Source organism: Notothenia coriiceps, unplaced genomic scaffold, assembly GCF_000735185.1.
Source record: "Notothenia coriiceps isolate Sejong01 unplaced genomic scaffold, NC01 NC01_scaffold00027656, whole genome shotgun sequence".
Taxonomy (NCBI): domain Eukaryota; kingdom Metazoa; phylum Chordata; class Actinopteri; order Perciformes; family Nototheniidae; genus Notothenia; species Notothenia coriiceps.
In genome coordinates, this window is record NW_011360357.1 from 110,341 (window position 1) to 125,866 (window position 15,526).

At 41.0% G+C, this 15,526-nt stretch overlaps 2 protein-coding genes across 2 annotated transcripts in view; one reads left to right on the forward strand and one right to left on the reverse strand.

Moving 5' to 3' along the window:
- Window positions 1-835: 835 nt before the first annotated feature.
- On the forward strand, window positions 836-8,110 carry adad1 (adenosine deaminase domain containing 1 (testis-specific)). Its single transcript, XM_010785403.1, has 7 exons — window positions 836-849; window positions 1,649-1,819; window positions 3,045-3,120; window positions 3,274-3,430; window positions 4,991-5,225; window positions 5,919-6,051; window positions 7,380-8,110. The coding sequence occupies exons 1-7, from the start codon at window positions 836-838 to the stop codon at window positions 7,491-7,493; spliced, it is 900 nt and encodes a 299-aa protein (XP_010783705.1). The 3' UTR covers window positions 7,494-8,110.
- Window positions 8,111-8,932: 822 nt separating this feature from the next.
- LOC104957751 (adenosine deaminase domain-containing protein 1-like) overlaps window positions 8,933-15,526 on the reverse strand; it is an 11,217-nt gene continuing 4,623 nt past the window's right edge. The window contains exons 5-9 of the mRNA XM_010785406.1: window positions 12,411-12,569; window positions 12,223-12,294; window positions 11,219-11,344; window positions 10,729-10,852; window positions 8,933-8,936 (exon numbers count right to left, since the gene is read on the reverse strand). Coding sequence (XP_010783708.1) covers window positions 8,933-8,936; window positions 10,729-10,852; window positions 11,219-11,344; window positions 12,223-12,294; window positions 12,411-12,569 — 485 coding nt within the window. The remainder of the gene's footprint in view (window positions 8,937-10,728; window positions 10,853-11,218; window positions 11,345-12,222; window positions 12,295-12,410; window positions 12,570-15,526) is intronic.

Genomic DNA, 15,526 nt, shown 5'->3' on the forward strand with positions numbered 1-15,526 from the left:
TGGTCAATAAATCGCGACCCAAAATGTTTGAACCACTCAAATCTATTTAACAACAAATCATGCTGTAATATATACGCTTTTCAGCATACATTATTAATTAAAGTGAAGTACAGTGCATATATCCCTTCACAGAACTAAAGAATGCTTTTATAAAAGGTTTAATGAGATGATGGAATCAAAGCTGAACTGTAAAACATAAAAAAGGCACACATGCTGAAAACCCAACCCCAGAAGGGCGNTCGATGAGTAGTGCAGTGCAGATATCACTGTAAAATCAACCGACAGTAAGGGGAATACTTACTTCCGGGTGTACAATTCTCCGTTATCCAATGGGAATGGACGCTCACATTGCCTTTAACGGCAGCCGACACAAACGAATGCCGTGCTTCCATGAGCGTCAAATCCCGCCGCAGATGGGAATACATTGCAATCAGTTTAAAGCTATTTGCGTCCCTTTATGAAGCTGAAGGAGCCTAGGAGCGTCACAACTGCACGCCACGGGACATTGACCAAACGTCGCTCCTGGACGATTATGGAGTGAGAGTGTGTTGGTGTGAATTACTTTAAATTGTGGATAAGGGTAGATATCCCCATTGTTCTGTGACCTGTCAATCATCAAACTGGGGGTCATATTTCATTATGTGTTCATTTTTATCTGAAGTTGTACCCATGGATGTATAAAGAATAGTTCTAAGTTATAGAGTGGCGAAGTCCCTCCCCTACCGGGGAAGCTCCATGGGACCTTATTTCGGAAAAATTATGTATTGAAGTCAATGGAGAGAGAAAGATTATCTTTCGATCCCGTTTGAATATAATTTTTCCGAAATAAGGTCCCATGGAGCTTCCCCGGTAGGGGAGGGANTGTGGTTTGGGTCGTGTCATTCGCAAGAAAGGATTTCCTATGATGCAAGTATTTGATTACAGGAGATTATTTACTTTATATACAATATCTTGATCTAATCAACCGCTGAACAAAACTATATTTGAACTCCCGTGAATGACCAAAACAATTCAGGTTAACCCCCTAAAATGTGTCACACAGCAGAACACTCATTTCTTGAATACCTAATTTTCCAGTGTGGTTAGTAAGTGTGTCATATACTATATCATACACGGTGTCATCTGAAGATGTGGTGCTGTCAGTAGAGACATTATATTAATGTTGATTATTGTTTGTGTGTTATTTAAATTGTCATCTATAGTTTTAAAATAACAAAATAGAATTCCAACAGGTTTAAAGATGCATAATATTTCCCACGACTTATTACCACTTATATTATTGTACTAAATATGCAATCATTTGAACGCCAGTAGAGATTGATGTATCTACTTACCAACATTTAGCATGTCATTATTACGCACTGGTGTCACATCAGGTATGTGTTGATAGGGAAACATGTTGGTTTATGTGTAATGCTTTGGTTGAGTACATTGTGTTTCAAATTGAAGTTCTGGGAATATTCCTTTTTTTAACAATGTATGAATGTTGCTGTTTTGGAAATGGCTCACGTTCAGATTATTTTAACGGATTATTTATGTGCGAACCCACAGTGAACCCTTTTCCTTTTAAACAATGAAGGTCTTCAGCCCTTGACACTTTCACTTCACATTTCTCCGATGTTGCTCTAATCTAATGTTGTGCTGCCAGGTTTTTTTACCGGCACCTGCTGATGTTCTTCGGCAAATCGGCCAGTATGAAGGAGAAGTCGATCTTCCAGCGGAGCAGCAGCAGCGGCCTCCTCACCCTGAACAGCGGCGTCAGCCTCCACCTCTACGTGAACCAGCTGCCAAAGGGAGCCGCTCAGGTCCCGTCCAAACTGTGAGTTAGGGCTGCACGATTAGGGCAAATAATCTAATTTCGATTTTTCTGACAGATATTGTGATTCGATTTGCGATATTTGTTTTTAAGCGACCCCAACGGAAGTTTATTGTAAAATGCGGCCATATCTCCGGCTAGGAAGGTCGTATCAACGTGCTCCCGTCTCTAGCACCCCCGCAGCCCGAGCTACGAGTGAAAGAACTAAACTTACATTAAACTTCCGTTGGGCATGCTTCAGTTTCAGATTCACCCTGTAATAGAAACATGTGATGGAGCATTACTAACCTGACTCAGATGGTTTCACCAAACCATCTAGGAAAGCTCCATTGGAAGCCATTTGGAAAGGGCAGGTACTTTCAAAAATACTTGGCAGGTGATTGGATCAATCTGTCTATCACCTTCTATCATGGGCCACTTCTGATTGGTTAACAATGGCTGGCATGTGGAGCACAGCACTTCTGATTGGTGTGGATGACTGACACACAAGAAGAACAACAAATTAAAAAATAATGAAAATGAAATACAAAAAAAATCGCAAGCTTTGCGATTTGATAATTGCATCATTTCAAATTTCGATTTAAAATTGATTAATCGTTCAAACGACCTACTTTGAGTGTTTGATCACCCTGCTGAAAGGCAATGTTGAGACTGTTTGTCTAAGACGAAGGCAATGTGAGGCGATGCAAAAGTCGTCTCGGTCACTTCTGGTTCTTTTATGTTTGTTTGAGGTGCTCACTGCTGTTTCTCAATAGGTACTTTAAACTAAGTGATGTTATAGAATCAAGGTTGCAAGTAAGGGGTACATTATTGGAAGTCGTTTTCCACTCAACCTAGGGCTGCTCAATTATTTGTATTTTAATCGCAATTATGAAAACAACATAATCGAGAAAAAAAACGATTATTTTTTTGTATGGGGTTTTCAGTTGAATTATACTTAAAGTTCAGGGTAATCAACTGTTAAAACATACTGTTCACATTTTATTTTTATTTTTTTCAATTAATGGATGTTTTCAAAGTAAATGGATAATCGTTTTTAATAACAGTGATATCAATTATTGACCCAAATAATCGAGATTATGATTTTTGCCATAATCGAGCAGCCCTAAATCTCAACCTCAACCGGGCTGTGTTTATTACTCAGTTTGTCTTAACAGCCTAAATAAAAAGCTTCAATAGAATCAAATGTTATCCAGTGCTCTTCCTCAGCTCTGTGCTCTGTTCCCAGGCGTCTGAACCCACTCTCTATTTCGGCGTGGCAAGCCAACAACGAGATCAGCCTACACCTGTCAGTGGAGGGGAAGGTGATCAACTTTAACTTTTCCATCCACAAGGACTTCCTTTAATGATAAATGCAACAAAAGTAAAGTTGTATATTGCTAAATGCGTCATGGGCTTATAATATAAACGGAAATGCAACTGTTGACTACAAAACTTTTTTTCATTTTTTTTTTCAGGTGTTCTCTGTTTTCTCGTCAGCTTTTGATCACTCTGACTCCAAAGTGGTTAGCATGTCCACCACAGACAAGCTCACTCAGTGGCAGGTGCTAGGATACCAGGGAGCCCTGCTCAGCCACTTCATTGAGCCCGTCTATGTGCAAAGCATCCTTATAGGCAAGTAGTGATCCTTTAGTGGTTTCCTAACAACCAGCAAAGACAGCTACCCTATTGCATAAAACCTTAAAACGTCCCATTAAACGACATTTAAATGTGAAAAGCTTTTACTGTAAAAGAAGTATGGAACTTGTAATGCCTTACAAAGTATTTGAAAGTAGCGTAGAGTACATACTTCTCCACAGTGACATAGAGCCCTGCATTTTCTCAAGGAAACCGTAGATCTAATAATGGGCCCTTACAGTATGTAACAATTCATGCAGTCTATATTCAGACTGCAAACACATTCCCCATCTTTTAAATCCTCTGGTTGAACAAGAACAGGAACAGGTGTACAAATAAACTACTCAAGTTTACAAAGAGTCAATATTGTTAATATCTTCCATGGCACTCCTCTTTGAAAACTGGAAACTCCAGTATAGTTGTAATGGCTATGTATGAATATGCAAAAAACACCTACATGATAGATTCAATTCATCATCACTGATAGGTGACACTATTACATCACACACACACACACACACACACACACACACACACACAGCTTTACAAACTAACTGCTGCAGCACATTATACTCTACTGTTAAAATTAGAAACCTTACATTTCATTTCCTAACTATCTTCACTAATCACACCTCTGGCCCCCTGAGTACCCTTTTTTTAAACCCACAATCATCTTAAATGCAGACACCAAAAAATACCCGTCTTCTTATTTAACACTTTGATAGAATAAGGATTGATTGAGTTCAATAATACAACATTCTCAAGTTGTAGAAAGGGGGTGAAGTATGATTTAAAGGTCCCCTATGATGCTGTCTTTCATCAATATATTACAGGTCTCAGATATATACAAAACATGTCTCTGAAGTGTTTGGCTCCAAACACCAAACAGATCATTGCAGCATTACCCATAATCCCCTCTGTTTCAGCCCTGTTTCCAAAGTGCTGATTCTCTGTCTGTTACTTTAGATGAAAATAAGTAGCCCCTCCCCACGCCCCTCTGAGAGAGATTTGGTTACAAAGAACACTATAGGCGCGTTCACACCGCAGTACTCTTCCCACTTTAGTTCCGATATAGTTCCGAAATGTCGCGTTTACACCAAAAAGAACCGGAACTAAAATGAGTTCATCAGAACCTTTTCTTTTACGTCCCTGCTAGAGTTCATGAGAACTAAAGAGTTCTCATGAACTAAGTTCTGATGAACCTTTGTGGGAAAAGTACTGCGGTGTGAAAGCGACTAATGGTGCTCTAGGAGGAGATTCAGGTGGGGGGGGGATTGCTGATTGGCGATTGGCTAATGGTTACTCAAGCCGAAACATCATTATGACATCATAAAGTGGCCAAAATCTGATCAGCTCATTTTCAGAAAGGTTTTCATATAAATGGATCAGGACAAAAAGAGAGAATCCTTTTTCCTGAAACTTTCAGAGTCTCTTTACACAGAGGGGACACTTGTTGATGTAGAAGAGACTTCAAAAAGTGGATTTTGCATAATAGGTGACCTTTTAACATGTGTATTTGCTAAAATATATTTACTTTTAAAATCATAAATCTTATAGGTGACGCTTGCTGCACTGACGTCCGTGGCATGAAGATCTCTGTGAGCCAGCGTGTGGAGGGCGTCACCTCCCTGCTGCCCATGTTCTACTGCATGATGAGACCCCACATCAGCCTGGTGCCCTCTGTGGCCACCAACAGCACCGACGGAAGGCAGTTCACCTACGGTGTCAACTGGAGCGAAGGAGACAGAACCCTGGAGGTGGTGGATGGCCTGGAGGGCAGGGCCATAGCAGAGTAAGGATCACTTAATAGGATATTGACAGTAGGGATGCCAGAAACTGACCGTGATCAAAATCGGACAGCCCTGGCGAATATTAATCGATTATCCGTCGCCGCCGGGAGAGACATTTTTTTTTTTGTAGCGACAAACAAACTGGTGGTGTGACCAATGGCCATTTACAATTATTATTAGCATTAGTCTATGTTTTGGTTGAAACTAAGCCAGAAAAAAAAAGATAAATGATAATAAAAATATATATAAATAAAATCGAATTTTAAATAATAATTTTCGATTATGGAGACTAACGAATAATCGCTGGCATCCCTAATTGACAGTTGGGTGTCAAGTGTGGTGACAAAAATGTGCATGAGGCTATTCTGTCATATTTGCTCACAATGGGGTTAGGTGTGATGGGGTTTTCTGTGCCAAAAACGTTTAGATTGGATTGCAATTATTTAATATTAAAGGTCACGTCGGAGCTTACTGTCACGGTGTAATGAACCAGAAAAAAAAAAGTGATAACTGGGTGATTTTATTTATTTTGAAATTAGAAGCAACGCAGCCTGGAAATCTTGTGAGTGTTCCTCAGTTTGAAAAGTCCCCTTGTCTATGAGCTGTGTAGCAATCTACTTTCTGATTCCACTATGTGTTAGCTTTGTCTGGGATTACATCGAATGTTTTACTTTACATGGATTATCTTGTCGTAGGTCTCCCTTCAAGAGTGGCAGTGCTCTTGCTAGCCGCCTTTGCAAAGCGGCGATGACGCACCGCTTCAAGATGGTGGCCAAAGTGGCCCAGAGGCCGGAGCTGCTGGCAGTGAGCTCCTACAGCAAGGCCAAGGTAACACTCAAATGGTTTCAGATTCAAAGGCTGAGAACTAACGTTATTATAACAGCATGGTACATTGTGCTTCACATAAAAAATAAAACTAATAATTAACCTTTAAAATATAAATTACATTTTACACGAAAGTAAAACTAGCGGTATCAACAGCAGAAGCTCCGGTAAGGAGTGTGTATGTGTGTGTCAGAAGGATCCAACTCTTTGGATTTCCTGCCCGACAGAATTCACTTAATGACCGGACACAGCTCTGACTGAAGTGTGACGGGTTTTCCTACCGACGCGAAGCACACGCAGCGCAGAGTTGGAGTTTTTCTTTCTTTTTTTAGTCGACAATTATTTTTTTCAAAGTCACACTTGTATTATAGCATTAAAGAAAACCTATTCTGCTCATTTCCAGGTTCATATGTGTATTTTGTCTCTACTGGGACATGTCTCCATGCTTTAATGTTCAAAAAGCTCTTTATTGTTCTCATACTGCCTGTGCTGCAGCACCTCTTTTCACCCTCTGTCTGAAACCAGAGCCCAGTCTGCTCTGATTGGTTAGCTGGCCGGCTCTGTTGTGATTGGTCAACCACTTAGAGTAACATAACCACATTATGTTACGGAAGAAGTAATCAAAGGAGTCCAATGGAGGAGTTTCAGGCAGGTGGGAAGTGTGTGGGAGATAATTCCCGCTGGTGGGAACTTTCGGGTTATCCTTTGCAGACTATTTACATGCACACAACCCTACATACCCGACTATAGGAAAGGGAAAACTCCAAAAAGCATAATGTTCCTACAGTTATCCTCTGTTTAACTATATTTTGTATGGAAAGCAGACTGCTTATGTTCAGATTAATCCACACACTTGCATGGCTTAAAGGTGTGGTAGGTAATTCACTTCAGAAACACTTTTTGTTATATTCCATGGAATGCTCTTAACATCCCGATAGCAATGAATATATTAAATGTTTTGACAATAAATACATAAAAACATATCATCTGTGGAAGCCGTGGCACTGTAAAAAGCACGACCAATCATCTGAGCCGGCCCGGCTAAAATAACTGGATGGCCTACCTGCCTGTCAGCCTTCCATCTGTGCACAAACTTATCTCGTGCCCTCATTGGTCATGTGCGCGTTCGTGTGTGTTGGAGGAGGGGCTCTGTGAGGAAGTCTGAAGGAAGAGGCAGATTTTTTTCGGCTGCGTATTTTCAAATTCTAGCGCACTCGAGCTTCTCCATTCTACCTTTAACTCTAAATTGATATTTGGAATGGATTTTGTGAATATGTTTTGAGAGAAGTATTTGTTGTTTTTATACTTGTGTTGTTGTTATGTCACCGCAGAGGATGGCCAAGGCGTATCAGGAGGCAAAGAACGTGCTGAAGGCGTACCTGCTGCAGCAAGGCTACGGGGCCTGGCCGGTCAAGGTGTCTGCGAGTGATAACTTCAGAATGTGAAGATGAACACATTATCTCGAGAGAACAAAACCTGTGTTGAAGAATTAATGTTCACATAAAAAAAAATTAAAAAAAAGCACTGGTTGCTGTGGGACTTTAGCGTAATGCTAATGTGATTTCCAAAGGGATTAAAGTCAATCACTGTTAATGTTGAAGAGCTATTTTGGGTTAGTTGAATTTGTCTTTGGTGTTTTACCATCAGGTTTAGTTGTGATTTTCACATAAGGAATACGAATGCTTAAAAAGTTTGTAACGTAGCCATTTGTAGAGGCAAACCAATTGTTACAGCCCTAACGCTTTTATCTGGGAAATAGTTTTGCTTCCTTGTGTGCATGGTGATAAGTGATTTACAAAAATTACATTTTGCCAATGTGTTGGAAATGTGCATGTTCAATATTACTTTCTGAATCAAGATTTTACTTTAATTGTCCCTAAGTATAATGAGTAAGTTATGGTTGTTGCATAAACATTTAAAGTTTGTCTTGAATGACTGTTTTGTGAGAACAACCTCTTTTTGATTTATCCCTTGCTGCTGAACAGTATGTGTGCCTAAGTGAGCCATGGCTAATGCTCAATGATGGAACAAACAAATAAATAAAACCAAACCATAGTTCAAATGTTTGTGTCTGGCACGTGTTAATTTAGCAGGAACACTTACATTACCAAAAAACACTTGTTTCTCTATATCTCCAAACATTCAATTAACGGTGCGTTTTTGGGGCTCTGTTATTGACATGAATAACGAAGCCCTTTGACTATGCTAAAAGAAGAAAGCAAAGTAAATAACATCAACTTCACTCAGACCCCATTTACACGCAAACTAACCGAATACGATATCAAAGTCTTCCCTTCACACGAGACCGCGCTGGAGACGCTGTAGTACTTTTTCCGGGCCTGTAAGTGGCGCCACAAAATACACCAAAAGCAGCGAAGAAGACCCCCGAGCATGGTTGCCATGGTTGACCTTCTGTATATGCCCCGCGGTGGATTTAGCAACATGTAGTTCTCCATGTCCACTTGTTACTGATGGTTGTGGTAGAGGAGCTGTAGATTTGGCACTAACATCTGTAGCATGGTCAGTAGCTACTGACAGGAGCTACTGACCATGCTACAGCAGTGAGCAGCAGAGGTGGGGCTATGGCTTTATCGTTATCAGGAAATGATCGTATAGGACGTACACACAGAGCCGTTTGCCCCCCAGAGCGTTCCGTCCGCAGATCTATCCACCTTGGGACTCGTTATGGTTTGCAGGGTCCGTTTCCCCGTGTCCGTTACGACCTCATGTGAACGAACACGGGCTAACGAATACCAAAAGAGAGAAAAGTAGCGGATACAACCCGTTTGCGTTCTCGTGTAAACAGCACATCAGAGGCTATGTCTTATTGGCCCCCTGCACCTTCGGGCCCATTGCTAACCCACCACTGCTGCTTTGTTGCAATTCACCTAGAAAACGGGAATATTTAGAGAATTATTTGCATTTCTTTTTAATACTGCATTTTATTAGGAAGTGATGATTTCCTATCTTTTCAAGGGGCCGTCTAATGTGTGGCTTGTCCCTGAATTCAAACCTGTTGACCCCGATGTTGATGCAAACTGTTTCACTCGGTTATTATACACATACAGGAAATGCTTTGGTTTCCTGTGTGTGCATTGCAGTGGATCTTCTACTCTTTAAGTGTTGATCAGTCTTTGTGAATGGAGAGATGGGTTTACTTCCCACTGGTTTGGGCAACAGAAGGAATTACTGGGAACTTTTTCCCAAAGGATCAAGCCTGTCAGGTGCATGTACATTTTTATTTGTCTCTTTTATATATGTTGTTGCTTACACATGACATGATATGCAGAGTCTGATCTTTAATGCATTGCAACCAACCCTTATGGCATCTTAACACACACTGTTAGGTTTTATGTTACTTTGGCCATTTATTACAATTATAATAGGATTCGTTTCATGTGGATAGTGATCAGGTTCTGCTCTGTATGTGCAGATCCACAGAGTTGACGTCCTGCTGAAGCATTGCATAGTTGTTGTTTTTAAGTTAGAAGGTAACATTTTGATCAAGAAAAACATTGGCTACTCTGTAAATCAGACGGGGGAAGTATCCTAAAAACAATATTCTAGTAGTTTGATCTTGCCTGAATCTTCTATATTTAATTAAATCACAAACTATAATGCTTAATGTGTGCACTTGTGCAGATCAATGCAATTCCTATTAATCTTTGTATGTGGTCAGTTATAGGTCAGGAAGGGCCTGGTGTTGTCGAATGCCACTGGGATATAGACAATATGACTGACACTTATTTAAGTTGTTGTAATATTCTTCCACAGAGAAGCAGATACATAGTGTGAACATTTATGTGAGCACAGCCTTTTTTTCTGCCGCTGAGGTGATGCTAGTAGTTTTAGAGATAAACAGGATATGCAACTCTCTTGATGTGGTTACACCGTGAAAACATTTCAGACCAGAGCTCTTAGAAAGCCGTGCACCTATACTGAGGATGTGTGACAGTAGTAATGTGCTGCGTTCTCGTAAATTGTGGCTGGATTAAGATCTCAAACTGCCTCTGGGCGCCCGCTGCAAGTTTATAACCCAAATAATGATCATGGTTATTTTGGTCAATATTGAGATCACAAATAGTCATCATAATTCAACATTTTCCTATTTTTAAAAAAAATAAAAAGTGCTCTGCTTTCACTTTCATATTGTGCTACATGCTAATTAATAAACCTTTGCATCAAAATACTTCTTAAAACAGTATTTTATTCCCCTGTATCTTCTGCTCTCTGTTGTATAGTTCACCTCAATTCGGAACCACAAGCACAACATTTACACGGTTCCTGCGGAGTCTTACATTTGATAATCAGAATTTAAGGGCTTAAAAAGTCTTAAATATGATCAAAAAAATAAGGAAGGTCTTAAATAGGATTTAGAACAGTGGTTCTCAACTGTTGGGTCGCGGACCCGTTTCGAGATGTGTGAGTGAAGAAAAAAAAATTAGGGGGAAAAAGTGTAACTTACTTTGAAGGCCGGATTTTATAACGCTGTGCATGCAGTAGGCGTTGGACTGGAAGTACCGGAGACCGTAAACGGTTTTGAAAACTTCAGATCAGAATCAAGATTTTTGCCGGAAGTCCCCACGGAGAATNAAATACTTGCATCATAGGAAATCCTTTCTTGCGAATGACACGACCCAAACCACATAATGCACACCCAGGCTCATGGCTGTATCTTACCTCATAAGAGATCTCCTTGCAGTAACCACTGCATGTGAATCATGCACAACACGTCCACTCAACGAGGTACTCTCTTTGGTATTAAAGTTTCCAGTGCCGAGAGCGACCACATCATATCCGCCGGCTAAAGGGAGAGGGATTTTGTAAAAAAGGTTAATGCATACATGTGAGATTTATATTCTGAACAGAGCTAATGGAGCTATACAAATATCTGTAGTCCTAATGAGCAGGTCTGTAGTATTAGATTTAGTACACATAAGACCGTTGACAAAGTACCATGAGCAAATAAGTGCAATAAATACTGCTTTTGTGAAGACTATAAAAATATCAATTCTCTGTAGGAACAGTGTCAGAACGTTTTTTAGGTCGTCTTTACACTGTTCACAGCAATGAAATATAAAACAGCTCTTATTGCTTCCAATATTACGGTTCATTCACACATTTCAAATAAAGGTTTGATTTAACTGTGCGTTTGTGAGAGGTCCCTTACGAGTCTGTATGATGAACGCTGCTGTGGTGCCAGCGCAGGCAGTGAACTCTGGGTGGTTGTTCATCAGTTTAGTGAGGTGATCCTTGACAGCGTTGGGAATCCGGTGGTTTAAAGGACTTGTTCTTTCTGAACAGCAAGACATATAAGACACCACGTATACAAAAGTTAGATAGAAATGTGCATATCTACTGGAGCAGCATTCAATGAATTTCCCCTTTTTGCTTCAAAAAGCATGTATTTAAATATGTCAAGATTCATATTTGTTTTTTTGGCAATACTACAGAGCAAAGGTTTTTTAAATGAAATAAAAGAGGGATTTTGAGTGCTAACTTTTAACTTTATCGAACACAGCCATTCTAAAAAATACAGCCAGACTAACCAACACGTTTTTCAGGCCAAACAGTAGAGGTGTTCTTCAACAGACGCAAGTCACCTGACCTCCATATCAACAGGTTAGAACCATGGATGCATAATAAGAACTGGATACAGCGTGGGAGGCGGGGTCTCGTTCTTTCCTATGACAGTTGCTCATTGGCGCATGAAGACAAAATGGCCCAACGTCAGATTACCCATCATGCCTAGCTGTCAGAGCAGAAGAACCAGTATGTGCGCTCACAGAGCATGGCACCTTAAGCCCCGCCCCCCACTCTCGGCTCAGTAGAATGCATGGAGACAGAAAATAAATCTAGATTCGGCTTTTAGTGCATTTTACAACTTTAAGGACCGAATGATTCTAATAAGGGCTATAAAATAGTTCATAGTAGTTTAACAAAAAAGTATCGGCTGATTTACAGACGTCTCTTTCCCAATGTTAGTCAATGGGCAAAAGTCTTTCTGGGCCCAGTTACGTCACGGACTGATATGGAAATTGTAGTACCGCCCTTTGGACACAACCCCTCAAATTAAACTTCAATATTTCATTTAAGAGAGATCAAGACCTGAACAAAATATGCCACTGTCCTAATATTTGCCATCCCGTCGAATAGAATCCAGAATTACAGTACCATGATCGGCTTTACAAGGATGAAGGTCAGAGATGGAGGGCTCCTCTTTTACTGGCAGTGTTGGAGGGGCATCTAAGAAAAACAAACAGGCATGAGAATTAATGAAGATGAGATCTGTTACTACACTTTGGCGTTCCAGGAACTGTATGCTACAGAAATACTTTGTTAGATCAGTATTAGACATTTACCTGCTCCTTCAGGGAAGTCAGACAAGGTGGGCAGCAGGTCCGACAGAGCGAGCTGTGCCGCTTTCAGTCGAGCCTCCTTCTTTGTTATTCCAACACCAGTCTTGTACTCAAACCCATCAATCACCACGCAAAAGGCAAAATAAAGCCCTGGTAAATTGCCTGAGAAACAACAGAAGAATGGATTGGAGAGAAGTCCTCTTGCTGTCTTTTACAAAAGAAGCTAGTACGCAGTCAGATTTGGGAATCATGTGAAGATCTGAGCTAGAGTCATAAAACCAGATTAGAATTTGAACCTAGGCAATATATGAATAGTTTGCTTTGTCATTGTATAATCAAACAAAAGGCTTTCATTGACAATAATAAAACAATTCATCCCACAGGCCATAAGAATGTTAAACACCTGAAGTTTTGAAAGAACATACATAACATTCATCTGTTTGCAACTCACATACAGGACTGTCTCAGAAAATTAGAATATTGTGATAAAGTTCTTTATTTTCTGTAATGCAATTAAAAAAACAAAAATGTCATACATTCTGGATTCATTACAAATCAACTGAAATATTGCAAGCTTTTTATTATTTTAATATTGCTGATTATGGCATACAGCTAGGCCTGTCGCGATAATCGATAAATTGACTTATGGTACGATAAATAAAAATGGACTCGATAACTTTTTTGAGCTCGATAAATTGCCGTTTACATAAAGATGTGACCAGCATTTTAGCCTGGAGCGCTGTGGCTGCCAGGCGCGCTGTGAGGGGCGGGGCTGACACACAGCCAGGTCAGGACACTCCGCGTGCATGTGCAGCAGCGTAGCAGCCAAATTAATAATATAGCGACAAGCGGGAGACAACGTGTGACTTACTCGCGGGGAATTTAAAGTGAAATGGAATTGGTTACAAAACCTAACGACACATCTCGATTCTCCGGTGTGGCAGTATTTTGGATTCAAACCAAATCAACGAGGCGAACCTACGGACTTGAATGAGCCGGGCGGTGTGTCGCATTGGTTTAAAAAAGGTAGCGACAAAAGCAGGCAATACCTACGCATTTTAAACCACCTAAAACACAACCACCCCATTCCGTTTTTCCAGCTGGGAGCAAACAGGGCAGCTGGAGATGGAGAGCCCCCGCCCGACAATGCAAACATGTTGGTGTTCCTTGCTCGAAAACTTAGAAAAACAGATTTGGATATGGCCTGTTGAGGCATCTGGGTCTTTGACAGTGGACTGTACACTTGACTGTTGTTTTAAGGAGGTTTTTTTTGGCTTGTGAGATAATGTGTGCTCATATTTATTTATTTATTTTTATATATATATGAGAGAGCTCTGCTTTCCAGCCTGACTCTATTTAATTTATTGTTTTGGTTGTGTGTGATTTAATTAATTTATTATAATTTAATTAATTTGTTTTATTTATTATATATAATTTATATATTTTAATATTATTTCACATTTCATTTGCAATGTTGAATGTTCAATAAAAAGTTATGTTTGAAAGGATGTACTTGAATTATTATTATATATTATCATTGTGTCTAAAATGGTCTTAAAACGGTGCCGACAATATTATCGTTTATCGCAATAATTTCCAGAAAGATTTATCGTCCAACACAATTAATTATCGTGACAGGCCTAGTAACAACACTGAATGCGGGGTGTGACGCATCGAAGGGAGAGCTGTGTTTCTAGTCAAAACGCCGTCGTACATTGACCGCTCTTGCGTGTGGAGGAATTACCAAATGTATACTATAACAGCAGTAATAGTAGGAGTGCTCCCGTACCGAAAGGACGACTCCTCCTTCTGTAGCCGGCAAAATCCCACCCATTGTGCGATTTTGCGATCCATTAAATGCACGACGGCAACCCTCCCAAGGACCGAAAGGTCTTGGGGAGGGTCAGCCTGAAACAATTTATGGAGAGGTCGGGCAGTCTGTACGCAAAGGCACTCTAGCGAGAAACGCTAGTTCTGTCGTGGGTATTCCGTACGGGCATGATCAATTTCAGCCAATGTCGGCTGCAGGTCACGGTAAAATGCGGTAAGTAATCACTGGTGAATCAGAGGCGCGCGCGTACTGCGCACCCCAAGTCAGACTCCCGTCGACAGGCACGACTTTGAGGGAGCCCTTCATGTCCAGACCCGACCCTTTTGTACGAGGAAGACCACATATACCTACTTTGAGTCCAGCCGTCAATAATGCCCCTGTAAACAGGCAACATTATTGGGGGACAATGACACGCTCTTCGTTGGTCAGCATGTCCATCCAACGGTCCGCTTATGGGACAACAAGAATTGCCCCAATGCGTCGAACGGCATGTAGCATGTTTGGAGGACCTGACTCCTTTGTCTGGCTTTTCTTCGTCAGGCGTGAACATTCCTGTGGGACCTCTACATTTAGTGTCTATAAAGGACACACCCATTATACGACCTCAGACATTTGTAGGTAGAGTGTCCTAAGCCGGGTGACTAGGCGCTTGATCGAACCAGCAGGAAGAAACAGCACTTCTTGTCGATAATACCCTCACCTAACATCACCTGGATGAAACTCGGATAGAAAATGCTATAGACGAACCCCGAGTTGTTACAGTATCACACGGCTCATTGGCTAATCAGAGAGGCACGACGTTTGCACGTCACCCATAATGAAGGTTACTTCGCTAGACTGAAACAAGACGCGGATAGTGTGTATCTCAGATCAAAAGATATCCATGTCTTGGAGTGGCGAGGTCTCTTGCCACAACTGAGACAGACACACACACTCATGTCATAACAGCACTCACACCACACCACCACACATGTAACACCAGCTCCGGCATCGAGACTCACTAACAGAGCCACCATCTCACAAGGCGGGTGGCCGTACACACATGTAGAGGTGGCTAAATAGAAATCCTCAGTCGTGTTTACTGTCCAAGAGGTATGAGTCCTCAGAGAGTTCACTTTCTGTAAACAGCGCATAGAGCCTACAAATCACAGGACCCCGCTACGGGCCATGCTTGTGTATAAAGCTGTTTACGGGTGGTGTAGGCTGTGAGTGCGTAGGCGTATGAGCACGACAGTAATTGTTGTGAGTCGGGAGTACGCTATCGTGCATGTACGACGTAGTGTCATGT

What these genes read in the sequence shown, in the direction of transcription:
- adad1 (XM_010785403.1), top strand. An exon ending in GCTCAGGTCCCGTCCAAACT is followed by an intron (nt 1,820 to 3,044) that starts GTGAGTTAGGGC and finishes CTCTGTTCCCAG; the next exon opens with GCGTCTGAACCCACTCTCTA. An exon ending in GAGGGCAGGGCCATAGCAGA is followed by an intron (nt 5,226 to 5,918) that starts GTAAGGATCACT and finishes ATCTTGTCGTAG; the next exon opens with GTCTCCCTTCAAGAGTGGCA.